Source organism: Balaenoptera physalus, assembly GCF_965194825.1.
Source record: "Balaenoptera physalus genome assembly, chromosome: 6".
In the NCBI taxonomy this organism is placed as follows: Eukaryota; Metazoa; Chordata; class Mammalia; order Artiodactyla; family Balaenopteridae; genus Balaenoptera; species Balaenoptera physalus.
Window position 1 is genome coordinate 75,860,275 of NC_138885.1, and position 27,824 is coordinate 75,888,098.

Consider the following 27,824-nt stretch of genomic DNA (forward strand, 5'->3'; position numbering starts at 1 on the left):
CTAGCTAGAAGACTAACTAGAAACTGTGAAGTCATCTTTGATGAGCCTCTTTCTTCAATTCCTATATTCATTCTTTCAATAACTTTCATTTATTTTTAAAAAGAACCTTTTGAGCGATCAGTTTTTCTTACGGGCTTCCACATAATCCAAGTTGCCACGTCCCTTATACCTTGGTTATTATCTTTGCTTCCTAATTGGTCCCCTATTTTCTTCAGCTTGTACAGTAATATTTCTTATTGTATCACTCTTACTGTTCATAAACATTACAAGCCCAAACATCTCCACCTGGTTTTTGAGGCTTATATAATCTAGACCTAGCATACCGTGTAAATTGTATTCCCAAGAAGCACCCTTCTTAAACAGCCAGAAAGTTTCCCCCCAAACATGTATTATTTTCACTTCCATGTTTTTGCTAATACTGGTTTTCTTATTCTGTGATTTATTTTTTTCTCTGTTGATGTTTTTCCCCTCCCAAATGGAACTATAAGCTCTTAGAAATCAGGATCTATTTTTAATTGTTATTGAATTTTATCTGTTCCAAAATGCACATTTTTTCATACTATTAACTTCCCTGAAGTCAAGATGCATCTCAATTAACATCAATGATGTCAAACATTGTAACAATGTAATTGGCAGTACTTCCTGTTTCCTGGTGTTACATAAAATAATGGTCTTATAATGGTGTCTTATAATCAATGGTATCTTAAATTTAATAAAATACCATTTTTTGGTAACTTTACAGCCGTTGGTGAAGTATTAAACTCATTGCAGATACTCCATAAATGGTTGTTGGTTAATTTAGTTCCTGGTTATGTGGTTTTGAACCACAGACGTGGCTGCAATAAAGATAACCTTCATATCCAGCGTGTTACTAATTTCAAAAATGAAACCAAAAATGGTGTTTTTTTTTTGGAGTGGAGGTAGAAAATATAAAAAGGAATTAGACAAGTGTGTGGCACCTACTTTTTAAAAAATGTATATCACAAAAGATTGAACTTTGAATTTCTGAATTATATCCTAAGCTCTTTTGCTCCAGACTTTGGAAAAGACCTCACTTGTTTTGGGCTATATGAATCCTTAAACATCACCACAGACATACAAATAATTAATATTTGGAAGGAAATACAGAAAGTTCCTGCTTCTGTTTTGTTGTTTCTTTTGTATTATTACTATAACCATGCATTTATAAGCAAACTATGTTTTGTAATCAAAATGCTCCAGTAACAAATTCATATGAGGCATTGTATTCATAAAGAAAATTTGCATTCAAACTTGTTTCAACTGAGCTAATTTTTTTTAAAAAATGTCTTTAAAAAGATTGCAAAGGGAGCAGTGTTATAACCATGCAAGGAATTTGGTTTTTTTCTGTATTCATTTCAGGCTGTGTCTGTGTTCTCAGTGAAATGCAGAATTGAGACTATTAACTCAGCCAAAAATTGTAATGCAAAATGGATTTTTGATTATTTATAAATATTTTTTACCCATATAAATCATATCTGAGATGATAAAGATTAAATATTTCCAGGGTGATTTTATTATGTGATATGTCAGAATGTGTAAATGTAGTGGGATGAACATGGGCCTTGGGATCCAACAGATCTGAGATTGAGTACAAGAGTCACTGCTTACTAGCTCTTTGCATTTCAATTACAGTTGACCCTTGAACAATGCAAGGTTAGGGGCACTGAGCCACCAAGTAGTCAATAATCTGAATGTAACTTTACAGTTGGCCCTCCGTATCCATAGTTCCATATCTGGGGATTCAACCAACCTTGAATTGTGTAGTACTATAGTACAGTATTCATTGACAAAAATCTGTGTATAAGGGGGCCCTTGTAGTTCAAACTTGTATTATTCAACGGTCAACTGTACTTTATCCAAAAGTGAGATTCTTGTGATGCTTAGAGATAATACTAGGAAAATGCATAGCATTTGGCATAGACACCTTAAATCTGTTAGGAGAGAGAAATTATATGGTGGGAATGGGAACAAATTCCAGGATATATTCAATTCACACGTTCCCCTTTTCCCCAGACCCCTTAGTCCTTGTAAGGATGTGCTCCCTCTTCCAGGACAATCTTTTACCAAACCTGTCCCAGGATAAACAATGCCTCTCCCATGGGTGGGCTCCTACTCTCTTCCTCTGGCCTGGGTCTCCTAACAGTTTGTTTCTTCTTTTTCTCCTGCCAGAACTCCAACTCTTCTGCGCTCAGGCTAGCTTAATGAAAAGGAATTTTTCCCTTAAAGGACTTTTTAGATAACCATATAATGCAGTAGAACAAGCATTAGATACTAAGTTAAGAGACCAGGGACAATGAATGATGTGACATTGGGCAAATCAGTTTACTTCTCTGGACCTTGGCTCCTCTTCTGTAAAATGAACAGCTAAGTGGGATAGAGTCTAAGAACGTTAGTATCCAATGTTAGTATCCAATGCTATTGCAGGCATGTTAGTATTACGGTATTATAAGCAGGGACTGCAGCTACCAATCTGTAATCAACAATTCTACTCATGCATTACAGAATGATGTGGTGCAAAGAACATGGCTTTTTGAGTAAGATGGAACTGTGTTCAACCATCTTTGCTACTAGAACCTAACAAACAAACACAAACTCTGTGTCCAAAAACTAGACTAACTTGCACATTAAATGCCCTGCTCTGTAAAAATGTGGTAGATATTACTTCCCTCACTGGGTTGTCATGAAGATTGAATCAAATAATGTTTGTTTAGTGCTGGGACATAGCATCTGGTCTTGCTGAGGAGGCCTTTACTCTAGTGTAAGAGCTCGGTCTCCATCTCACCTATCACTATCAGCAGCATATGACACAGCTGATCACACTGTCCTTCTTGAAACACTTTATTTATACCCTCCAACCTCTCTCTCTTTCTTTTCCTCCTACTTCCGAGATCTCTCCTTCTTCGTCTCCTTTGCTGGATCCTTCTCACCTTCCTGACCCCTAAATGAGGGCACATATCAGGCTTCTCTATCAACCTTCACTACTAGATCATCTCATTCAGCGTCATGGCTTTAAATGGCATCTTTAAGCTGATTACTCCAAAACTTACATCACCAGCAGAGATCTCTTCTATGAAGTCCAGATTCCTAAGTACAGCTTCCCACTTGACATTTCCATTTGGTAGACTAATAGGCATATTAAACTTAACATGTCCCAAACTGAACTTTTCATCTCCACACCATCCCTTTCTTGGTAAATGGAAAATCTACTTTTCAGTGGCTCAGGCCAAAAATCTTTGGAATTATCCTAATTTTTCCCATATCTGTCTACTAATAAATCCTCTTGGTTTGGCTCTCATATATATCTAGCACCTGACTATGTCTTCCCTCCCCCTCTACAGCCATTCTAGCCCAAGTAACTGTTGTCTTCCATCTGGGCCAATGTAATAGCCTCCTAACAAATCTCCCTGCTTCCATTTTGCCCCCTCTCCTCACAGCAGCCAGGAAGATCCTTTTGCAGCATAAGCATAGTACCATGTCACTTATCACAGATTGGGTATCTCTGGAAGTGACTGAGGTAGTGTTTAGCATGCAAGACTTTTTTAAGGAGTGCTTTTGGGATCAACATTTGTAGAAGGGAATGGAAGGGTCAGGAGTGGACAGAAGTCAAGAGGTTATGCAGGCCCAATGACAGTCTTAGCCAACCACATGTTGGCCTTCGAAGCTGGAAGGGCCTTTTAAAGCTGTCTCAAGTTGGGCTAAGATAGCCAGGCCTTTATATTCCCTCATCAATCAGACTTGGTTATGGTCTGTTCCATGAAGGGTACTACCTCAGGCAAGGCAGCCCTCTGTAGCTGAGGCAGCCCCTGAAGGGATCATTTCCAGTCAGCCAGCAGCACTCCCAGACAGCAGGTATTCATTGAAGGGGGAAATGGGAAGCACAACACAGGATCCACCACTCCTCTGTTCTGTCTGGTGGCTTCCCATCTGACTCAGAATAAAATCCAAAGTCTTTACCATTTCTCTCTGACCTCCTCCTCTCCCACTACTCTTCCCTTCAGTCACCCTCTGAAGCCACATTTGCCACGTGGCAGTTTCTTAAACCTCCCCAACTCTTACCTGTCACCAGTATACTCCTGTTTTAGCACTTGTTGTTCCTTCCACTTGCAAAGCTCTTCTCCCAGGTATCTACAGAGCTGGCTCCTGCACTTCATTCAAGTCTCTGTTCAAATTTCACTTTATCAGAGGAACCTTCTCGCACCAACCTATAGCAAACAGCACACTGCCCTTTCACTCTGTTACCTTATTTCACTTAGTTTTTCTTTTTAGCTCTTATTTCATGACCTAACATAGTTATAGTTGATTTATTTATTGACTGTCCATGTCCTCCCTCCATTTGGATATAAGTTCCAGAAAAGAAGGGACTTTGTTTTTATTCATTGTTGTATCCCCAGGGACTATAACAGTGCCTGGCACATGGTAGATGCTCAATAAATATTTGTTAACTACAACTATTTTGGGGGCAGGGAGTATTCCATAGTAAACAAGAGCTAAGGTATTGATTGGATGGAAACAAACTTAAATTTTACCTGTGGGTCTAAACTTATGATCTGTGAAATGTAGGATATGTTATTTGCACTCTTTGCATTTGAGTTCCTTCAGCTGTAAAATGTAGATGATTTAATACTATATACATAATAAATTTGTGGTAAGAGCAAATGGGATAATGTGTGTAAAACATCATTAAGCACCTGACATATAACACTAAGAATCTAAAAACTGCTTATAAGCACAGGACCTACCTAGCATGTAGTATGTGCTCAATAGCTGGTAAACTTTTTGATCATTTTATGATCAAAATTTATCATTTTGTGATAAATACATGGAATGATATATGAGAGTTAGAGTTGTTTTTGATGAACACATGATGGTTTAAATGATGCAAAAAAGTTCTTCAGTTCTTCATTTTAGAATGCCCTGTAGCTAGTCTGGGCTGATTTATCACTCTTTTCAATATGGAGAAATTTGGTTTAAGTCAGTTTCAACAACAACAAAAATTTTAATAAATTGTTGTGAATAAGTGTTCTCTAAGTGCAGCTTCACTTTATACATGTGTTTATACATTGTGTCTAAGTCCATATAAAATTGCATTTTATTTTAAGTGGGGTAAGAAAATTTTCTATTTAAAGGAATCTTGTGATTTCTTTGGTAAAACACATCATCCTTTTCTAATCAAAATCGTTCTATAATTGATCTGTTTTGTAAACTTGGATGTTTGCATCCCCAATTTCTGAAACTATGTATGAAAAGACTTGCGGCCAATGCCTCTCATAAACAGAGTGTATATTTATTGCATGAAGACTTATTCTGCAGTTTTACTGATAATGAAAATGTAGGCGAGAAGTCAGGGGAAAAAATGTATTAAGCTCTTATTAACCTGCAATATAGAAACATAATTAGAAAATTACTTTTGCAGGTTTCATTTAAATTGTTACCTTACAAGTCTGCACAACAGTTTTTTGTTTTTGTTTTTAATCTAGTAAATGTTCCTCTTGGCAGTAACATCAGAAAGAAAGAGTGTGAAACACATAGGAAGCGAGGAATAACTTTCAACGTCTGCTGTAGCTCCCCTGATTAGCCTAAAAGCAGGCGGGCAGGCACGGTTCTGCACAGCAGGAAGGTTTGCACTGTGACTCCGCAGCTGTACCAGAGCAGGAGGGATACCCAGGTCACCACAAGCAACACCGATCGAACATATCCAGAAAACCACTGCTTTTAAGTAGCGAGGAAATATCAGCCTTCTCTCCAATTATGTCTTATATTTTATCATTGGGTGTGAATAATAAAGCTAGCTTTAAATAGCAACAGTAAGAAAACTCTTTGAGGGGTAATTAATTTTCGGCCAACCGGAAGGAGAAACAGCATCCAATCGGCGCCCGTTTCTCAGTGGCCAATCAGATTTCCCCTTACATTGCGGCGCTGGGAAAAACGGAGCTGGAACATCGTGACTCCCAGCGTGTGACTGATACAGTTACCTGCAGGACAGTGAACCACTGAGGCTGCGTTTTTTACTTGAACATTAAGGGACTAGCAGTTCGGTCCTTCACTGTGCTGGCTGTATTTGCTTGTGTTTGTTCTTAGCCACTGCTCATGTAATGCACTCCCTTAACCAGGAAATTAAGGCATTCTCCCGGAATAATCTCAGGAAACAATGTACCAGGGTGACAACGCTAACTGGAAAGAAGATTATAGAAACATGGAAAGATGCCAGAATTCATGTTGTGGAGGAAGTAGAGCCGAGCACTGGGGAAGGTTGTGGTTATGTGCAGGACCTTAGCTTGGACCTGCAAGTTGGTGTTATTAAGCCATGGTTGCTCCTGGGTGAGTATATTGATTTGCCACTAAGTTATTGAGTTCATTTAACTATATTAGTTAACGTTTTCCTCCCTGATAATAATAGTCTGTACTATCAGCTAAACTGCTGGAAAATTGAAATGTTTCCTTTTTTGGATATGGAACTTGCACTAGCTAGCTACACCAGCTAGTCAGGGATGTTTCTGCCCCACTATATACATAAGAGGCATAGATTCTAATAACACATAGCACCTGGTATTTGAACTTTCTAAAAGCTTTCTTCCTGTTTTCCTAACTTCTCTGGAGGATAACACATTGATGTTGTATTTTCTTGGATAATAAAAGGATATAGCCTTAAAGATTATCAAAGTAAAAATAATGCTTTTATTAGGCAAAAGTACAAGTGACAAGGGTTGAAGTTATAGAAAAATTAATACTTCAAAAGACAAGTGCTTTTTTGCCTGCTCTGGGGTTGCAAACCATATGGAGTGCATGCCTCCTGTGGCCACATCTGTTCATGGTGTCTGTTTTTGGAGTGTTAGGAGAAGGTGAACTGATATTTTATAGCTATGAATCTGATGGTTTATGATTTCTTGTATTATGGAAAATACAGGTTCCCTATACAAAGCATAATCCACAAATAACAAATGAAGCACAGTTATAAAAGTACAAACTTGTCAGCTTGGCAAGAATATGATACGGTATTCTTAAAAAATAGTCAACAGTGTTTTAAGTAGGTTTGAATTATTTTTCATTTGTGAATAGAGAAATTAAGACTTGGAAAAATCAATGATTTGTTAGTATTTATACAGCCAAGCCCCTCTTGAGTAAAAAGAGCACTGAATTGGGTGTCAGAAATGGCCAGGTATTATGTGGAGTGCGCATAGCATCTCACTCCTTTTAAAAACTCTGTGAAGCAGGGATCATCAGCTCCATTTTACAGATGGGAACTGGACTTAAGATTGGTTAAGTAACTTGCACAAGCTCAAGTCTGATACACTCCTGCTCTCCATTGTTACATAGACTGACTCAGAGAGTCCAGGCTTGTAGCCATGCTCTACGTATAACTAGATGAGCTAGTGAAAGTCATTTATTCTCTTTGGTCCTCCAAAAAAACCATCTGTAAAGCTGAAGTAACAGTATGTGCTTATCTTATAGGGTTGTCCTGAAGTTGGAAAAGGTTTTTGAAACATATCAATTGCAGTATACATATGAGTTGTTATTGTATTATGTATTATATGAATTGTTACATGACCTGTCTTTTCACCAAATAAATATATCCAATCAGTTTCTGCACCCCTGTGAAAAATGAAGTAGGTCATTTAGCTAGTCTGGAAGGTGCACCCAGGATTTGCACACCATTTCTAGGAGAGGAAATATATCAAGGCACATGTTTTGGTTATTTGGCTTCCATTGTAGTAATAATGCCTTAAAATAATTATGGTAGAATTTAAAAATATCATTCACCCTTTCAGAGTTTTCATGAACTTCGCTTATTTTTTTATCTAGACTTATGCAAAGTGAGCTGATCAAGGTAGTGTTCTCAGATTGGCATTGGAACCCTTCCAGGATCTTGAGCGAGTGCTGGGAGGGACTTCTGAAACTAGTCCTTATATGGTTGCCTCTTTGGACCAGGAAATGGGATAATTTCATCAGGTACAACCTCCTTTCTTCTGAGAGGTAGATAGACCTTCTTCTGCCCAGTTACAAGCGACTTATTCCAAGGGACCTATGGATGGTTACATCTAAAGTTCTTCCACGTGAATGATGCAGGGGTTGTTTCTAGGTTGCTTCAAAGAGCTTCCTTCATCTATTCAAAGCAACACAGCTCCCACCTAGCACTACATGAAATTAAATTTTGTTTTGGGTGGGAAATAAAGAAAATAGAAAGCTGTCAAAATATAATCTGTCTTTTTTAGTTAGCTCATAAATTCACCCAAGCTTCTGCATTTCAAAAATCTTACATAGGACCTTGAACTACCTAACAAGTTGATAAAAGATCTTAGTCAGTGAATATTTTTGTCCTAGGTTTTGCAAATTATAGTTTTACAACAAAAATCACTAGAACTTTTCTTATATCCAACTTGATCTGTAAAAGTGAAAAATTCCATTTCTCTTGGGTAGTTAAAAAGGTACAATTATTTCTTGTTATATCTATCCTGTTAAGAAGTCCCAAATGGTGACATTTTGAGATCTTTGCTTCAATTCTAGGTGAAAATCTTGGGATCCTTTATAAGGTTGTAGAGAATTTCTGATATCCTGGAAGCCCAGTATTTTTAGGAGGCAAATAATACATTAAATTTGAAAAGCCCTGTATTTTGTAAAATTATTTTACAAATATTTTACTTTATCCTTATAGGAATTTATGCTCCTATTTCTATCCATTTATGAATGTTCACTCCTACAAATCTTCTTAAAACATTTCTCTTTGGAATATTATTTATTTCCCTTTTCAGTAATGTAATAATATCTTTTTGACTTATTTCAGTAATAATTTTTTTGTTTAATTTTTTGATGATGAAAATAGAGATTTGTAAATCAAGACATGCTGCACCAGAATTTATGCAGTATTTAGTATTTTCATAAAAAAAGATCTCTTAAAAATAGAAACAGGATTCTGGAGATCTTACGTAGCCTATTTTTTATGATACATATATTACGATTGCAACACATTGAACTTGTTAGAAGTCCCAACTCCAGTAGCACGTAATATACTTACTAAATCAGTTACTTCATCTGTAATATTTCCTTAATAATTCTTGGCCAAGGTCATGAATATTAGTGGTTTGTAAGTGTCAATGTAAAATATAACTAAGTTATTATTATTATTATTAGACTTCTTTCTTTAGTTGTAGTCCTATTCATCAACTTTTTCTGTTATTTAAAAAATTGCCATACTGTTAAAATTGATTTGCTATTCAGTTCTATTAAGTTTAACACAATTATAGATTCATGTTGCCACTGTTAAAATCATAAAATTATTAAAATTGATATTTGTTTTAAAATCTCGATTAAGATAGTTTATAAAAGGATAACATTCTACTTTTTCAAAACAAAGGTTTAAATAACACATTGTTATAATGATTTATAGTGTTTATTTCTTTTAATGATAAGTGTTTTTCCAACAAAATTTTAAGGCAAGACTGCAACACAAAGCAATCATTTAAAATTGGAGAAAAGCTGATGTTTATATCTAGAATTTAGAGAGAATTAAAGTGAACTGAATACTACCAAGTATTAGATGAAACATACAAGCCAATTACCTGAAGTCCATTTGTGCTGACTAAAATTATTCCCCCACACTATTAACACTCATGTAATTTTCCTATTGTTTGAAAAGGCAGTGATACAAGTTGATTTTTGGTCTCAAGAACACTAAATTTGTAACAATGTATTCATATTCTGGAAGTCATTTTCAAAATATAGCAGCCAACTCTGGAATATAACCGACCTGTTCTGTTTGGTGTGTGTGTGTGTATTTAATGGAAATAATGAAAGTATACAGGTTTGATAAATATAATCACAGTTTTGGGTAAAAAAAAAAGAATTTCATTCATGCCTTTTTGTTTTTTTTTGCTATTTTAAGAAATAGGCAGTGTAGAATTATTATTTAAAAGATAACATGCATATTGAACCACCAAATTTCAGTTAACTTATTTGAACCCATTTCTCCCCCTGGACATGAATAGGACTTCCTACAGAAAACTGAGAAATTATTTTTAAATTATGAAGTATTTCAAATGTGTAAAAAATTACAGACTATACTATAACAGACAATTACATATCCACCATCCAGCTTTAACAAATGTTAATATTTTGATAGGCTAACTTTTAAATAAAGTTGAATGTAGACTCAGTAAGAAGCCTGTGAGCTTCGTATTACCAAGAGAATATTGGCCAACCAGCATACTTGCTGGCCTTCCAGCTACCTAAAATCACATAATAGAAGCTGGCAGATTTCCCAGGTGGATAAGGTGAGAAAAATGTTGTTTATAGAAATGGAACCTAATTCAGGAAAGTAAAATACTTGAAATCTTAATATAATAAATGCCCTATTTTTTCAGTGTGTCACTCACTTATTTTAACTAGTTGTTCTCATGTATAACCTTGCTTATTACCTAGAGTCATTTTCCAAGTGTGAGAGATCTAGAAAGCCAACTTTGACCGGAAGAAACTGGAAAAGGATACAGCCCTAGTGGTACACAGAACGTGGGTGGAATTCTATAGACCAGCAGTGTTTGCTCTAACCTACTGGGTGTTCCCAGACCAGCTGGCACTAAATCATTTTGTGGGTGTCTTTTTTAAAATACGCTTTTTTAAGTTACAAAAGAAATAGATATTTATTGTAAAAAGTACACATGAGCATAAAGAAAAAAATCACCTATAATCCTACTGTTAACATTTTATTCTATATATTTCCTGTCCATTTTGAAGCATATACATAGATTTTGTTTTTACAAAAATGGTTGATGTTTTGTAACCTGCTTTTATCACATAATATATTGAGAATATATTTCCATGTCATAAATATTCTTCTACATTTCTCATTTCAAAGGGCTGTATATATTTTCACTACATAATTGTACTATCTTTAATATAACCCAACCCCCATCATTGGGTTTGGTTGGTTTTTTTGTTTGTTTTGTTTTTGTGGAGTTTATTTTGTATTACAGACAACACTGTGAAGAACATCCTGATAGCTAATCTTTGCAATATCCAGGACTTTTAGGAAGAATTCCTAGAAGTGGGATTTCAGAGTCTAAGAGTATATACAAGATGAATATTTTTTGATGAATATTCCTGAATTATCTTTCAGAAAGTTGGACTGAGGTCCTCCCAAGTTACATTTCTTAAAATAAATGAATAGCTAACAGAGTTGTTGCAAAAATTAAATTAAAAGTCAGGATGATTATTTTCATGTTCAAGGTGATGTGATTTATTTCTTATAGGGTCACAAGATGCTGCTCATGATCTGGATACACTGAAAAAGCACAAGGTAAAAAGAAATGCTTCAGGTCTGGCACTGTGTATAGGAAGTATTTTAATTGTTACATTTATTTAGGAAAAACTGCATAGGTCCATTTCAGAGTTGGATTGGTGAGATTTGGCTATCATTTTAATAAAGTTACAAAAATTATTGCACTTAATTCCAATATGTGAATTTGTAATCCATCTTTCCAGTTTTATTTTCTCTCAGTCTCCCTTTACGTATCCTCGTGAACCTGACTTTGTAGGCACTTCTTCCTGCCTCTGCTTATGTAGTTCCTCTGTGTGGAATAGACCTTCCCCTCTTCTCTTCCTGTCCAAGATCTACCCATGCCTTGAGTCCCAACTCACGTACCACTTCTTCCCCAATGCTGTCTCTTCCCACCTTCCCCCACACAACTGATGTGATTTATTACTTATTTCAATACTTACTGAAAAAAAAATTTAGCCATCTACTATTTTGTTAAGCACGATTTCAGGGTCATGGAATTGCTATGGTTTGAGGAATGCAAAAGGCTCTTGTTCACATGAAGTTTACGATTTGAGGGGCAGAGAGGCAAAAAAGACAAATAAGCAGCTACAGTACAGTGTATTGTATGTGTTGATGGGGATGTGCAGGTGCTGTTGGAGAGCATGGGAGATGATGCCCTTAACCCATGTTTGTTTGGGTTGGGTTGGGGATAGTAAGGTCAGGGAAGTCTTCCTGGAGGAAATAATATTGAAGTTTTGCTCTGAAGGGGGTGAGGAGGGAGCAGACAGAAAAGTGTTCAGATAGAAGAAATGGCTCTGTGAAGGCCCAGAGACAAGAGAAAGGCTGATGCTTTCAGGAACAGAAAAGAAGTTTAGTAACCCTAGAATAGAGAGTGTGAGAAAGAAGGGTACCAAGAGACAAGGCCAGAGAAGTAAGCGTGAGTCAGATCACAAAAGTCCATGTAAGCCAGAGTAGACTGTTTGGAATTGATACAAAAGACAGTGGAAAGCCTTTGAAAGGCTTTATGGAGGGAAGAAACAGGATCAAATTTGCATTTTAGAAAGATGGCTGGTTAGAGGCAGTGTGGAAAATAGGTTGGAGGTTTGCTCAAGCTAGAGATGGGAAGACTAGTTTTGAGGCTGTTGCAGCAATCGGAAAAAAGATGATGGTGGCTTAGATTAGGATTCGGTGGGGGTAGAGAGAAGTGGATGGATTTGAGGGTTTTTTAAGAAGGTAGAATTCTCAAAAGTTAATGATTGACTACTTGCAGGACAGAGTAGAAGGGAGGGTGAAGTTGAGAAAGGAGGAGGAGTCAGAGGTGATATTCAGCTTTCTTGGGTTACTAAGTGGGGTTGGTGTCATCCCATGAGATAGGGAACAAAGTAGGGAGGAGCAGGTTTTGCAGGAAAAATAGCTCAATTTTGAATAATTTAAATTTCAGATGCCGTGGATAATCTCAGTAAAGTTATTCAATAGACAGTGTGGGTATATGGGGTCTGAAGTTCAGGAGAGAGGTAAAAATAGAGATTCAGGAATCTTCAGCTTGTAAGTAGTGATTTAAATTATTGGAGTAGATGAAATCACCTGGGGCAAGGTGAGCAGAGAAGAAGGCCTACACCAGAACCCTGAGTAATACCAACCTATAGGGAATAGTCAAAGGAAGAAGAATCTGCAGTGGGAAAGGAGGTACTGTAAGAGTTTGTAGGAAAGTAAAAAAATTGTGGTGTCATGGAAGCCAAAGCAGAGAGCTCTGTGGAGGATAGAGCCAGCGGTGTCAGATGCTGCCGAAAGTTTAAGTATTGTTGGGACTGAATTACAACAGTTGGACTTTAAAACAAAGAAGTTGTTAGTGACTTTAGTGGGAACAGTTTCATTTGAATTGGAGGTCCAAGCCAGATTTCAAAAGATTGAGAAGTGGAGGAAATGATCACACCAAAAAAGGGGAGAAGAGAGCAGGAAGACCCATAGGTGATGAGATCAAAAGAGGGAGATGGGAGAGTTTTGAGCGTGTATAAAGCTGATGGTAGAGAAAGGAATTGAAAATACAGGAAAGCAAGAATTGTGGCTAGAGGGCCAAGAAGGTAGGAGGCAGTGTGACCCCAAACACAGGTGCCAGAATGAGCCTCATAAAGGATGTGGGAGCACATCATGCTCTGTATTAAGAAGGTAGAAGGAAAGGGTGAATGCAGGTGTAGGCAAAGTTGTTAAATTTGATGGTAAGATTTGATGGTAAGGGTTCCTATGCGATGACTTGTCTTTTTACTGTAAAATGGTAAGTGAGGTGATCTACTGGGAGTCGGGAAGAGATGGTAGGGTTGAAAGTTATTAGGCGAGTAGGGAAAGTTTGAAAGAGCTGATATGGGGAATGAGGGAGAGAGCCTACTAGGGAAATATAGTTGCTAAGCATCGCTAAGTTTCTGGAGAGGTTGGCTCTCATGAACTAATGGTGGCATGAACTGCAGTATTGTGTGAATTTTTTCCAGCAGTGCTTAGCAGTCTGGGTATAGAGGGGACTTTTACCAGTCAGGTGCAGGGGAGGTAGACCATCGACTCTAAGCTGAATAACAAAGGAAGTGAAGGCAAGAGGGGGCTGATAGATAAAATAGAAAGATCAAGGAGTTGATGGTTTTTGTGAGGTGTAGAGGGAATAACTGAGTGGAAGATGGAAAGATAAGAGTGGTATACCTGAGTTAATGGTATCAGAGCTGGATCAGTCCTGGGCATTCGTCTTGCAGAGGTGGTGAAGGAGAGTGGTGATGAAGGTCATTGGCGATGAGGTCGTCAGGGACCTGTTAAACCCAAGTGGAAATCGATGTCACCCAGGATAATGGTAGGACTTGGGGTAGGACTCAGAAAACTGAGGGTCAGGTGCCCAAGGAATGCAGGGTATAAGATGGAATAATCAGCTTGTATGAATCTCAAAGAGCAAGGATTTTTACTGGAGGGTGGAAAAGAAGTGATTTGAAAGAGGCAGAGAGTAACCAAAAGAATGCAACCCTGCCTCTCACCCACGATGTAAGTGGGGTGCTAGGCCCCTTTCTAGCTGCAGGAGACATAGAAATGAACAAGCAGTAAGGTCCTTGATTTTAAAATATATTTTCAGATGAGAATAAATTCTCTGAAAGAATTGAAACAAGGCAGTGAGAGGAGTGGCAGGGGGATAGGCCTCTCTGAGGGTATTATATTTCAACTGAGACCTTAGGACAGAGTCAGCTGTGCTTAAATCAAGGAAAGAGCACTTAAGGCTGAGAGAACAGCAAACGTGGAGATTCTTGGAAGGAACAAGTTCAGTATGTGTTCCTCCCTTCTGGTCTCATAACACTTTGTTCTTCTCCTGTAGCTCTTAGCACCTCTACTTTTTATTATTACTGTCGGTGAACATGTTTTCCCCTCTATTATTCAGCAGACTTCTAGAGGATTAGAGACCCTGTCCTACTCATCTTTCATCCCACAGCTCTGAGAAAAAAATTTGATTAAATTGAGGCTGAAAATTTTACGTGATAAACACTTGTAATTAATTTCTTCAAGGAAATAAATACTAACCAATTCATTAACTAATTTGATATGTTTACTTATCAATGTACTTATTTGTGTTTAAACTGGACTCCCCTTGTTTTATTATAATAATAACTGCCTGACAATAAGAGACAATGGCCTGGAATTGCATAAGGATATGAGAATGACTGTATATCCTGATAGGAGCCCTCTTAGATCAATATTTCAACATAAGTAGAACATGTTTTAGAGTCTTGCTCACATGAATAAATTAATATTTCTCAGGGTAAAAATGAAAATTAGAAAAACTGATAAATTTTTTCATTGGCAAGTGTTTTATTATCTAGCCCCTGTTACGATACACTAGTTCAAATTCACTTTCATCCTGGTGATGTGAACCAAGCTGCTGTTTAAAAGATCATTCTGTCTCTGTATAAAAGATCCTGTTGGGGCTTCCCTGGTGGCGCAGCGGTTGGGGGTCTGCCTGCTAATGCAGGGGACACGGGTTCGAGCCCTGGTCTGGGGGGATCCCGCATGCCGCGGAGCGGCTGGGCCCGTGGGCCGCGGCTGCTGGGCCTGCGCGTCTGGAGCCTGTGCTCCGCAGCGGGAGAGGCCGCGGCGGTGGGAGGCCCGCGCACCGCGATGAAGAGTGGCCCCCGCTTGCCGCAGCTGGGGAAAGCCCTCGCACAGAAACGAGGACCCAGCACAGCCATTAATAGATAAATAAATAAATAAATAAAATTAAAAAAAAAAAAAGATCCTGTTAGATGCCTGGAAGAAGCAAAAGTAAGCTGAGCAGCTGAATAGAGGGTTTCTACAAAAACTTAAGGATGCTGCAAAACAAAATTATTGATTTAAATGCATGACACATTTCAAAGGGATTTCTTAGGGTTTAAATAGAGTGCAGTAACTAATAGAAATTCCCTTGTGGCAGATCATTTCACAAATTTCTATAGGAATTTCATTATAATGTTTAGATATGGTAATAATAGTTGTTTTATTAGTAAGGTACTCATTGAGTGCCTGGTGTATGCCCAATAAAGCATGAAGGATAGAAAACTAAGTGTAACATAAAATGTTCCAAGTTGTTCACTGCAGCACTGTTTATAATAGTAGGGAATTGGTTAAATGACCAATTTAACCATTTTTGGTTAAAAATGGAATTGGTTAAATGACCAATAGTTTTTTCCATCAGTAGGGAATTGGTTAAATGACCAATAGTCCACCCACATGACGGAATACTATATAGCTTTTTAAAAGAACACAAAAAAAGGGTCTCTAGATACTGATATGAAAAGATCTCCAGGACATTTTTTTAAAAATTAATTAATTAATTAATTTACTTATGGCTGTGTTGGGCCTTCATTGTTGTGCGCGGGCTTTCTCTAGTTGTGGAGAGTGGGGGCTACTCTTCGTTGCGGTGCGCAGGCTTCTCATTGTGGTGGCTTCTCTTGTTGCGGAGCACGGGCTCTAGGCACATAGGCTTCAGTAGTTGTGGCATGTGGGCTCAGTAGTTGTGGCTCGCAGGCTCTAGAGTGCAGGCTCAGTAGTTGTGGTGCACGGCCTTAGTTGCTCCGAGGCATGTGGGATCTTCCCGGACCAAGGCTTGAACCCATGTCCCCTGCATTGGCAGGTCCAGGACATTTTTAAATAGGGGGAAAAAACCCAAGGTGTTGCCTTTGTGTAAGAAAGGGAGTACATAAAATATTTGCATAAAGATACTCTAAAAGAATATACAAGAAACCAACAAAGATGGTTACCATATGGGTGGGAGATGATGGAGTGGAAAGAGACAGGGTGAGAGCAAGACTTCTTAACGTTTCTTTTTTTTTTTATAATGTTGTGATTTTTGTAACTAGTTCAAAAGATAATTTTTTGATAATGCCTAAATGTGAGGATGAAGTGAGTTAACCTGTATGCCTAGCACATACTATGTACACCATAAAGGGGCTATTCTTATTATCCCTATTATAAAGGGCATCACAAGGTCGACCATTGTTAGGACCTCTATAACTGCATTTTGGAAATATGCTTGATTACTAGAAGGGTTTTAGGCTAGGTCCCCATCACCACCACCACCATGACCTGAGACTCAGTACAGTTCTTTTCAAGCATGATCATTCAATCAATATATATGTAAGTTGCATTTCCAAGCAGCTAAACTACCTAGACATTGGGTAGTTTAATGATCCACAATATTTGTAAAGCACTTTTACCTTTCAACAAGTTTTCCCAAGATTCTCATTGGGTCGTCTCCATAATCCTGTGATGTACAGGGAAGCTATATAGATACAGATATATTCTGTAGGTGGTCAGACCTCATTTTTGGTCTTTTGGGAATGCAGAATATAGTTCTAAAGGTAAGGCAAACACATCAATATTATAAAACATTGGCACATCTGTTAATTCAGGGCAGAATCATGTAGTCCTGGCCAGAAGTCCACTTGGAGTGAGAGAGTAGCTTGGCACAGTCAGGTGGGACTTCACTGGGGAAAGCAGAAGGACATTTCAGACTGTATCTTCTAGAACTGTTCTTCCCTTCTTTCTAGGTTCTTCCATCTCCTCTCTATTTAAGAGTCTCTCTTGAGTAGATTTGAGGGTTTTTTCTGTTGTCTTCTTTCCACAAGGCAGTTAAGTTAGTAAATAGCCTATGGCCTTCTCTTCATGAGGCCTAGTTCCCTGAGTGTCTTAATCAATACTCTTTCGATTGTGGACCACAGAAACCTGAGCAAGGAAAGAGAATGTGTATGATGATTTAGGGGGCTCTCTGGAACCCGAGGGAAGAGAGTGGCCATGCCAGAGAATAGAAGGCCATCCAGGACAGCCTCTCTCTCCCGCTGGCACATGGCCCCTATCTGCACATCTGTGTTGTTCTTCTCATTTGGGAGCAGAGATCTTTCAGCTTCCCTGAGCACTTAATAGAAAACGGCTGTTCTTAAATCTCCCGAGTTTGTGGATCTTTCTAGCTGTCTCACACACCTATTTTTTAAATTCCTTGAGATAATCTGCTCAGTCTAGCTTAAAGTCAGGCGTCCACCCGAAACCAATTAGCTGTGCCGAGGGAAGGAGTGGGACATGGCCCGAGTCATAGCTGGGAGGGTAGTGGGGGCAAGAGAGGCAGGCTGGACAAATACTCTAAAATATGATGAGATACAAGAAAATACCAAGATCAGGCAAAACCTAAGATCCAAACGAAGAGAGAGAATAAGTACAGTGAGAAGCATGTCCTGGTAAGAAACAGGGACTCATATTTCTGGTCTGTTTAGCCTTTGGATTCTCTTAATAGACTTTCCACATGGCTCCTTCCATTTGCTTGGTGGACTCCAGGAAAGGAGCCTGAATGCATAGATGGACGAGGAGGTTTCTTATGTGTACCATTTTTAAAAGAAAATCTTTGATGACCATCCCACCTTTCAACCAGACTAATTCATCAGAATTTCCGGGTTTGAGACCCTGTGGCATTGATATTTTTAAAAAGCTTACTGGTGGTTCTAATGTGCAGCCACACTTGAGAACCATTGTACTTACAAAGATACAAGAGGAAAATAGGGAAATAATTATTGAAAGGGAAGTTGTGTGCTACTGATGCACTTCCCTTACGTAAGTTTTTATATGGACATTAATTGATTTATTCAATAAATATTTTAAGTACTTTCTGTGCTACGGTCACTGCTCACTCACAATGCTTACGTACAACAGTGAGTAAGCTAAACCTGGTCCCTGCCCTCATGGAGTTTCTAGTACAGTGAGGGAGATAAACGGTCTCTCAGTGGTAAGGGCTATAATGAGGCAAGTACAGGGTGCTTTGGGGGTATATAGAAATAGCACTTCTGGTGAGGGATGAGGCAGTCAGAAAAGGTTTCCTGAAGGAAGTGTTATTGAGTCATGCTTAAATTGTTTATTCTTGTTACAGCTCTCAACATCTCAGTCTCTGTTTAATTAACCTAATTCATGAGAATTTTAAAAAAATCATCCTTTTTTTTCTCTTTAAGGTGACTCATATTCTCAATGTTGCATATGGAGTTGAAAATGCTTTCCTCAGTGACTTTGTATATAAGAGTATTTCTATATTGGATCTACCTGAGACCAATATCCTGTCTTATTTTCCAGAATGTTTTGAATTTATTGAACAAGCAAAAATGAAGGTAAGTTTTGTTTTGATCCACAGTTCTTCAAAAGCAGATATTTAAAAATATGGGTCCATTATCCAATATTTATTCTTTCTGTAAAGAATATGTAGAGAACCATTATGAAATTTCCCCTTCAACAATATTTCATTAACTCCTACAACTATTTAGTTTTCCAGTTGCTCTTTTTTCAGTGAGATATTTACTTTTAACTTTAATTTCTCATCTTCCTATGCCTTCCTGAGAAATATTCAGATTAAAAATTTTCTGCTTACTGAATTTTCCTGTGTACATAGGTACTGCTTTGGCCCAAAAGTTCTTTCCAGTTTTTTGTAAGATGTTATGGAAAAACCCGAACGAACTTTTTGGCCAACCCAATACTCAGGTTTCCTTTGATAGTTTCTAACCACCTGCCCTCTGACCACTTTGCAAGGTAATCAGGTGGACTGTGGGATAGAGGCTGCTCTAGTCCTGTTAGTGTATTTATGAAGATTAATATTCCTGAGATTGTATAAAAATGCTGATCAGAAGCTGTCCATTGGTTCTCTGACTTTAGAAGACCAACAGAAAATACAGTACTTCAATCTTGGTACTGATCCAAGGCAGGGCTTCTAGGCTGGCTGTTACCAATAATTATACCTTGAAATGACATCATTTTTAGTCAATATATAATTCTTACAAAATTTATGTGAGATAAATAGATGGGAATGTAGAAGCACTTACAGAGAAAAGTGAACTGTCCTGGAGCACCCGACAATTAATGACAGTTAATAGAATCCAGCTTAATTAAATTCTGATGATCTCCCTTCTACCTTATCTCTTTCCCGCTCTCTCTTCCTTCCTTTCATTTAGTAATATTTATTGAGTGCCTTAGGTGCCCAGCACTCTTCTCGATACCTTCCTCTAGATTACCGGAAAAATGTGACACTGTTCTACCTCATTTAATAGCAGATATTTGGATGAAAGAAAAGGAGGAGGTTTTCTAATTCAGAGCCTAGTATTGGCCAGTCTGTTCTCTTGTGAAAAATTTTACAGACTCTAGATTGTCACATTCCAGTGTGCCAGCTAACAGTGTTAGAAATAAAAGTGACAATGTTTGCTGTATTAGCTGCTTTCCTAAGGAGATGTAGAATATACGTCAGATGGTGAAGGAAAAATGTAGACATCATCCATATTCATATTAGAAGATATGCACATGTTGCAAGTAAAAAGTGAAATGGGTAATAGTTAATAAAAATGGTCCTTAGATTGGGTTTCCCAAAAAACAGAACCTGAGCCAAGGATTAAGAGCTGATGCTTCATTTGAGAGGTGCAATCCCTAGGCAGTGAGAGTGAGAAGAAAGGGAAGTGACTCAGGTAAGGATGAGAAGCAATGTAAGATGATGTGTTTACCTTGCTGAGCACAACTTCACAATGAGTTGACAGTGAAATAGCTGGGTACCCAAGACATCCCCAGGCAGGGAGTCCAAAGAAACTGCACCTCAGTACAGATTTTGGGAGGGAGGGAAGAGAGAGAATTTATCTGCTTGGCCATCTGTCAGCTCCTATTTCCCATTGGTCAAAGTTTACCCATGGAGAGGTAACCAACCTCACAATTCCAGGTTGTAGCACCCCACCCCTTCAGCGGCCACCTTGAAGCCAAACCCAGTGCCCTGTGGTGTGACTTGCCATCCAAGTTCAGAAGCAGCAAGAGAATGCAGAACTCAGGGTGTACCTGTCTATGCAGAGACTGCCCTCGGGGAAGAGCCAGGTGTTCTTAGGCAAGCAAAACTTAATAGGCTTCAAGGCACAATAGGCAGTCAGCCACAGAGGTTGTAGTTGAGGTGGAGCAAGCTGAGGGTGAGATGATGGCATTAAAGGAATCCGAAGAGATGCATAAAATGTTTCTGCTACAAGATGTATTTGAATTCTGTAATAGGTTCTAATTTCTCAAGCCTTATGTTTTTTACTGAAATCTTAGCCTCAGCCAATATTTCCTTACCCTGAAAACTCTTTATTGTTTAGATAAATACATATTTAGTTTTAGCAACAGAATTCTTGAATTTTCTTCATTCATGTTTTTCTAGAAGACTTCTCTTCATGATTTTGCCTATTGTATATGCAAGTATTATTAAATGTGATTACTCAGTGAATTGCATATTTCAAAACTACCTTTCTAGGTCCTAGTTTGTTGTTTTCATCTTTTTACATACAGCTGCCAGATGGAATGTCTTCCATTTTCCCATGTCTTTCCTCATTTCTCTTTGTACTTATAAAACCCTGTTTGTTTGGTTTCTCTGTCCTTCCTGTATCTCTGCCTAATGCATTATTTGTCAGGTTTATGCCCAAAGGGACAGAAATACACATGAGAGGGAAGTAGTAAGGTAACCTCCATAGCCTCAAGAGTTCTCTTAGGAATATTTACTTGACCCCCTTTTTTTATGTGCAAAAGGTTTTGTTTGTTAGTATGAAAATGTGTATTTGATATTCCATGTTTACTTTATTATTTATAAGATGTGATTTTAAAAACATGTAATTTATAACATTGTAGAAAAATTGGAAAATATAGATAGGTAAAAATTAAGGTCACCCACTTCCACCATATAGATATAACCACTGTTAGTATTTTAATATATTTTTCTATATATCAAAACACCTGAACTTGACTCAGTTCATCTGTCAAAAAATATGAATTACTTACTCTGAGAAGATACAAGGGATGTATATTGCTGCCCTTAAGGAGCTGGCAATCTAATTGAAAGGCTATTCATAACAACACGGGAACAAAGCAAGCTGCATAAAATGGAAATACTATAACATAATTCCTATCTGCACATAGCAAAATGGTGATTTGATTTTTTTAAGAGAATGTTTTCTCAGAAATGCAGAACAAAATTAATTTGTTTGCTTAGCAAACATTTTTGGAATACCTGCTATGTGCCCAAAATTGTACTAAGTATTAGGCATGCAAAGATGGCTTGGATATTCCTCCTGCCCTCCTCTCACGCAGAGAGAGACAGCCTTCTTAGAACAGAAGCCAAAGTTAGCTGGACCAAGAGAGGAGCAAAGGCCTTTCAAGCAGAAGACAACAGCAAGTGCAAAAGAAAAAATTGCTTTATAAATTATTTAATTGTCACTACTTTGAGTTCTGGAAAGGGGATATGAAGCTAGTAGTTTGTTTGGAAATACTTTCAAGGGCAATATGATACCCAAGGAATAATAAAAGGTAAATAGGTAAATTCAAAGGCTGTAGAAACTAACAGAAAAGTAGCTGTTATATAAAGAATGTAAGAGGGAAGAAAATGCTAACATTATTAAACATTAGCTAAAACTGATTGCACAGTGTATAAGATTGAAAATAAAGCTAGTTTCATTTTCAAAAGTGTATGTATGGATCATAAAATAGAGATAACTAGTATACAGTCAGGAAACATTAAAAATGACATGAAGGCACCTCTTATTAAGCCTATGATTCCAAGTTTCTTTGGAATAATTTGTTTTGAGTTAAAAGAAGTTCATTAATAGTTTTCATTGGTTACTGTAATATGATTTTAAAATGTCTTAAGTCTCATAAAAAAGCCATTGTACAAAGTGAGAAAAATTCTGTATATGTAGAGTGAATATTTGAGTTTTGCTTTTCTTGTGCAGAAAGTTAATATCTGGAAATGACTCTGAAATATATAAATATAAATAGACAATCTTATTTACAAAGCAGAAATAGAGACAGATGCAGAGAACAAACGTATGGATACCAAGGGGGAAGCGGGGGGTGGGATGAATTGGGAGATTGGTATTGACATATATACACTATTGATACTATGTATAAAATAGACAACTAATGAGAACCTACTGTGTAGCACAGGGAACTCTACTCAGTGCTCTGTGGTGACCTAAATGTGAAGGAAATCCAAAAAAGAGGGGATATATGTATACATATAGCTGATTCACTTTGCTGTGCAGTAGAAACTAACACAACACTGTAAAGCAACTATACTCCAATAAATTTTTTTTTAAAAAAGGAAAAAAGAAAAAAAAATGTATATAAACAATTGAAATTGTCTTTTTGATATGAGGACGTAAAATATTAACTAATTTTCTTGTGAATCATCTGTGTTTCTTGAAATAAGTTACACTTGCAAATTTGTTACAATAGACCTAGAAAAGGAATTTTGCGATAGATTTATGCATCTAAGAAAACTGCCTTGTAAAAGTAAAATAATCCAATAAGCCATAAACATAGCATTGTTAATGTGTGCTTTGGGCAGAAAATGTTCAGTTGTAAGGTTTTTTCCCTGTTCCCATCTTTCCTGTGTTGTAAGAAAAGAAGAATCAAGAAATGAAGTAATTAAAATGTCTGGTTCTGTTGGGTGTGCTCACTGTTCACTACGTTTCGTTTAGATCATTAACTTTTTAAAGGCCTGAGATAAGCTAACCTGTATCAGTGCTGACCCATCAGATCTATCACATTCATTATTAATGCAATATTACCCCCATCAGCACTGGCCTTGCACTGTGTCCCTTTTCACTTGTAAAGTATCATTTGCAAGTTACCTGAAACGTTTTTCATTTATTGACCTCATGCTGGTGTCTAATTACCTTTTCCACTTCACATTGTCGTGAGCTATTTGTGTCATCATTTTACTACCTCATAAGTTTAACTATGTTTTAAGTCACTTCCCTCCAGAATAAAATATATCCAAGGGAAGAAAATTTTTTCTTTACTGATCGTTTTACACATAGATTTCTAAGCCAGTGATACTAGTTTCTTCATGGGAGCACTATGTGTACCTAGAATGTCCCAAGCTTTCTGTTTAGTTTATGATTATGGTTTTATTTATATTTCTACATATATTTCCTGTGATTTTTCTCTTATTTATAGACTTGTGGTTACTAAGTTACTAGGCTTTTATATGTACTTTACTAGATTACTTCAGCTTAATAAAAGGTAGTTTCAGAATTCCAAATATATCATCACAGCATTTCAATTCTGGGAGGTGGGAAGAGAAGGTGTTGGTTAATTGATTGATTTTTCCCATTCATTCCCTACAATGAATTGTATTTTGATGATTGAATAGATTGAATCAAATAAATCGATGAAGTGAATATTTTTATTTTATAATTTTAAGTAGTATAAGATTATATTATAGTCTTTCTTAAATGAATAATGAAGATTTTTGTTTGGTTTTATTATAGGACGGAGTGGTTCTTGTTCACTGTAATGCAGGAGTTTCCAGGGCTGCTGCAATTATAATAGGCTTCCTAATGAATTCTGAAGAAATTTCATTTACCAGTGCTTTTTCTTTGGTGAAAAATGCAAGACCTTCCATATGTCCAAATGCTGGTTTTGTGGAGCAGCTTCGTACATATCAAGAGGGCAAAGAAAGCAATAAGTGTGACAAAATACAGGAATTAGAAGAAACAACAGTTCCTGAGTTACATTCTAGCTGATGATGGACAACTGTAATTTCTGAGTTGGTCTCTAGAGCCACCTTTCCCCTTTTTGAGAGTAAACTAGTAGAAACTTCCTTTTCTCATGCTTTTTTCAAGTGGAAATAGAGGTCAATTGATTGTCCTAAGTTAGGGTATAAACAAATTTTTTAAATTATATCATGTTTTCTTTAGTATTATAATGTGTGATTAAATGCTTCTTTGATTTGCTAAGGGAAAATAACAATGTATTACCAATAATTGATTTCTGTAGAAAGAAAAGGTTTAAATTTAAAATCTATATTAAAGCATGAAAGATTAAATTAGTTGATTAAAACTTTTGGTAGTTTTCTATTCCAGCAACTGTTTCCATGAAGGAAAAAACTTGAAGTGCTACTTGACTTACTATTTCAGAGGGAGGTAAATTTCTTTGTGAAGAATTTAAGATTAAAAAACAATACCTTAAACCTCCCAAAAGAGTTAACCAAAATCTGAAGGTTTACACAATATTTATGTAGTAGTTATGATATTCACAAAATTTTTATGTCCTTTTATGAAAATGTACCCACTTTTCATTTTGATTCTTTAATTTAACTGTATTCCCTGTGTTTATTTTTAAAGTTTTTTGTATAGCTATTCTCTCTTACTTTATTGTGAGCTTATGGTTCTTTTATTAGGTGATCTGGTCTCTTACATTGTATGCTTTTTATTCTGGGTCCCTAGCATTCTGTTTTTGGGTCTGACATCATAATTTTCTGATCTCCTTGGATCTGTGGGAAAGTGTTTTATACTAAAAAATCATTTTAAAAATGTGGTTTGATTAATGATCTGTTTTCTAGTTCAGTATTCTACTAGGGAACATATTTTTAAGGAAAGAACAGTTATGGTTTTGTAAGAAATTTTACATACATTTTTAAAAAGCCCAAAATCATTTACAATTTTATTTCTGGCCAGAGGCTTTGATAAGTTTTTTTTTTATTATTAAGTCTCCATATTAGCAAGGCTGAACTCTGTACGTTATGAATTTGCTTAAAGATATTCTTTTAATTATTCAAAATAAAACGTACTTAAAATTAATTATAATAATTAAGGTAGAACTTATTTAATAGCTTTCAAGTAGACTTTCAAGGCTTAGAAAATATCATTGGCCTCTAGATTTTATTAAGAAAGTCCTGAGCTCTTCTTAATTGCACATTATAGAGAGCAAGCATTTTCCTATACATAATTTGTAAAGTGCACACTGAGCACATCTGTGCATTTGAGAAAGCAGGCTTTCTTATGCTGCCAGGAGCAAAAAGTAGAGGTGATAAATGCAAATTATGTTTCAAGATTGCTTATAGCCTGACAAGATGCCATCATATGCGAAGCTATGAACTTTGCTTCTATTAAGAAGCAGCATAAATGTAGTCAACCTTCTGTGAGCTGTTTGAAGCCGAACAAGGCAGACAGAATCCTCTTAAATATGAGACTGGTGTATAATACTGTCTTTATGGTCAATATTGCTGAGGGTTTGCTGGGTGAACCTGTCCCTTCACATGAAAGCATTTATTTAAATACATTTTCCTTTGTTATTGCTATTTGGTTTTCAGCCATTAAATGTTGTAAATATGAAGCCTTAAATTGAACTTATTCCTTATGGATAGTTTATTATTTTTGTCTGTAGTTTGTGTAGTTTTTTCCTGTAGTGATCTGGTTACGGTGCAAACATGTATCTTCTGTATCATCTACAGAAGTGCTTTGAGCATCAATTTTGTTTTCTCTTAAATGATAATAGTTTGCTGTATGCAAAATAAATCAGTAAAGGTAATTCAGTCTTTTAAATTAGGGGTACTGTGTAAGGCAATGATGGGTCATACATGGAGCATGTTTATTGGGCTTCTCATGGATATGTCACTGTGTCATGCCTAGTTATTTATAAAAAGGAACTTTATCATTATGATTCTCTGTCTCACATATTATAAACAGATCTCAAATATACATCTGTTTCAAGGGAGTGGAAAAAGTATTTCAAGGATTTTTGGCCTCTATTTTAAAATAGATTTTCCTATTTTAGGAAGTCCCCCTCAAAGGTAATTTCTCCAAAGATTCTGGAATGTAACAAGTATAAATCAGAGTATTGTCTTAAAACCTTACCCAGTGAATTAACTCAATGAATTAGCACCTTTATAAGCAAAACCACAATACATTAAAAAAACAAACAAATGTAGCACAGTGAATTAATTGATTTTGCCAGGTGACTTTAACTAGTTGCTTTTTCTGCCCAAAGCATCCTGAACATATTTAGTCACCCTGTAGTTATTTAAGAATTTAAACCAGAAGATTTAGAAGTTTTATATTCTTGTGATACATACAATGGCATTTTATGATTAACACATTTATGGTTCATTTCCTTTGATATACTTTAAAAAAAGCTTATAGTTAAGCTTTTCTCCTTCAAGTGAAACTTTGACTTACCGTTTTGTATCCATATTTATAACGTGCCCCTTATTGTTTCTAGGTGTTGATATACTTTAATAAAAATAATAAATTTACTATTTCTCCCATTAATATCTTTAATTCTTTGAGGTTATTTGTTTTAAAAGACTTAACAATTATTTGCTGTCAAATCCTGGATTAAACAAATCTGTTGGCAAAACACAAAATTATACATTTTGGAACATAAATTAGTTTAAGGTCTGTGGAGATTTGATCCTCAGCCACCTCAAGAAGTGAAAAGCTAAAGTCAGATCGTGTAATTGGCATTACTGTGGATAAATTGGCAGTGAAAATTCAATAGAATATTCTAGTAGTTTAAGTCAAGAGATACTGAATTACTCTCAGATTAAACTGAGATTTACTATCTTAGTAAAGCCTTCCCTGACCACCTTATTTCAAATTGCTCCCATCCCTAACACTTATATCTACCTTTCCTGTTTTATTTACTGCATATCCCTAATTATCACCAAAATTATATATTTTATTTATTTTGTTGCTGTTCCCATCGAAACTTGGGCTCCCCATGAGGGCAGAGATTTTTACTATGTTGTTTATCTATACTAGTGTGTACCCCATAAGAGGCATTCAAAAATTGCTTGTTAGAAGGAAGGGAGGGAGGGGGGAAGGAAGGGAAAAACACTGATGCATGTTGTTGTGCCAGCTTAATGGTACCTACTGCAGATCACAGTTCATGCTTCAGCAAATGAACCACGACGTACATCTGTAGCCATGTCTGACAGTGCATGAGGGTGACAGCAGGGAATGTTAGGTCTGAAATAGGATCCACATAGGACCCTACGCAGCAGAAAACATGAGTACCCTTTTTAATTTCTGAATAATTTTCTTCCTTCCTTCCTTCCTCCTTCCTTCCTTCCTTCCTTTCTTCTTTCTTTTTCTTTTTTTTTTTTTTTGCAACACCGCACAGCTTGCAGGATCTTAGTTCCCCGACTAGGGATTGAACCTGTGCCCCTGGCAGTGGAAGCGTGGAGTCCTAACCACTGCACCACTAGGGAAGTCCCTCTGAATAATTTTCTATCAGAATTATTTCAAAA

The 27,824-nt window shown here is 36.8% G+C and overlaps 1 protein-coding gene across 2 annotated transcripts; it reads left to right on the top strand.

Moving 5' to 3' along the window:
* Nucleotides 1-227: 227 nt before the first annotated feature.
* On the top strand, nt 228-26,829 carry DUSP19 (dual specificity phosphatase 19). 2 transcript variants are annotated; one of them, XM_082466821.1, is made up of 4 exons: nt 228-6,339; nt 11,262-11,308; nt 18,757-18,909; nt 24,064-26,829. In XM_082466821.1, the coding sequence occupies exons 1-4, from the start codon at nt 6,114-6,116 to the stop codon at nt 24,316-24,318; spliced, it is 681 nt and encodes a 226-aa protein (XP_082322947.1). In that variant the 5' UTR covers nt 228-6,113; the 3' UTR covers nt 24,319-26,829. The 2 variants fall into 2 exon arrangements, with proteins under 2 accessions (XP_082322947.1, XP_082322948.1); XM_082466822.1 differs by having other exon boundaries at nt 18,875-18,909; nt 24,064-24,198.
* The last annotated feature ends 995 nt before the right edge of the window (nt 26,830-27,824 follow it).

What these genes read in the sequence shown, in the direction of transcription:
- DUSP19 (XM_082466821.1), top strand. Translation starts at nt 6,114, where the DNA reads ATGCACTCCCTTAACCAGGAAATTAAGGCATTCTCCCGGAATAATCTC. An exon ending in TAAGCCATGGTTGCTCCTGG is followed by an intron (nt 6,340 to 11,261) that starts GTGAGTATATTG and finishes TATTTCTTATAG; the next exon opens with GGTCACAAGATGCTGCTCAT. An exon ending in ATACACTGAAAAAGCACAAG is followed by an intron (nt 11,309 to 18,756) that starts GTAAAAAGAAAT and finishes TTTCTCTTTAAG; the next exon opens with GTGACTCATATTCTCAATGT.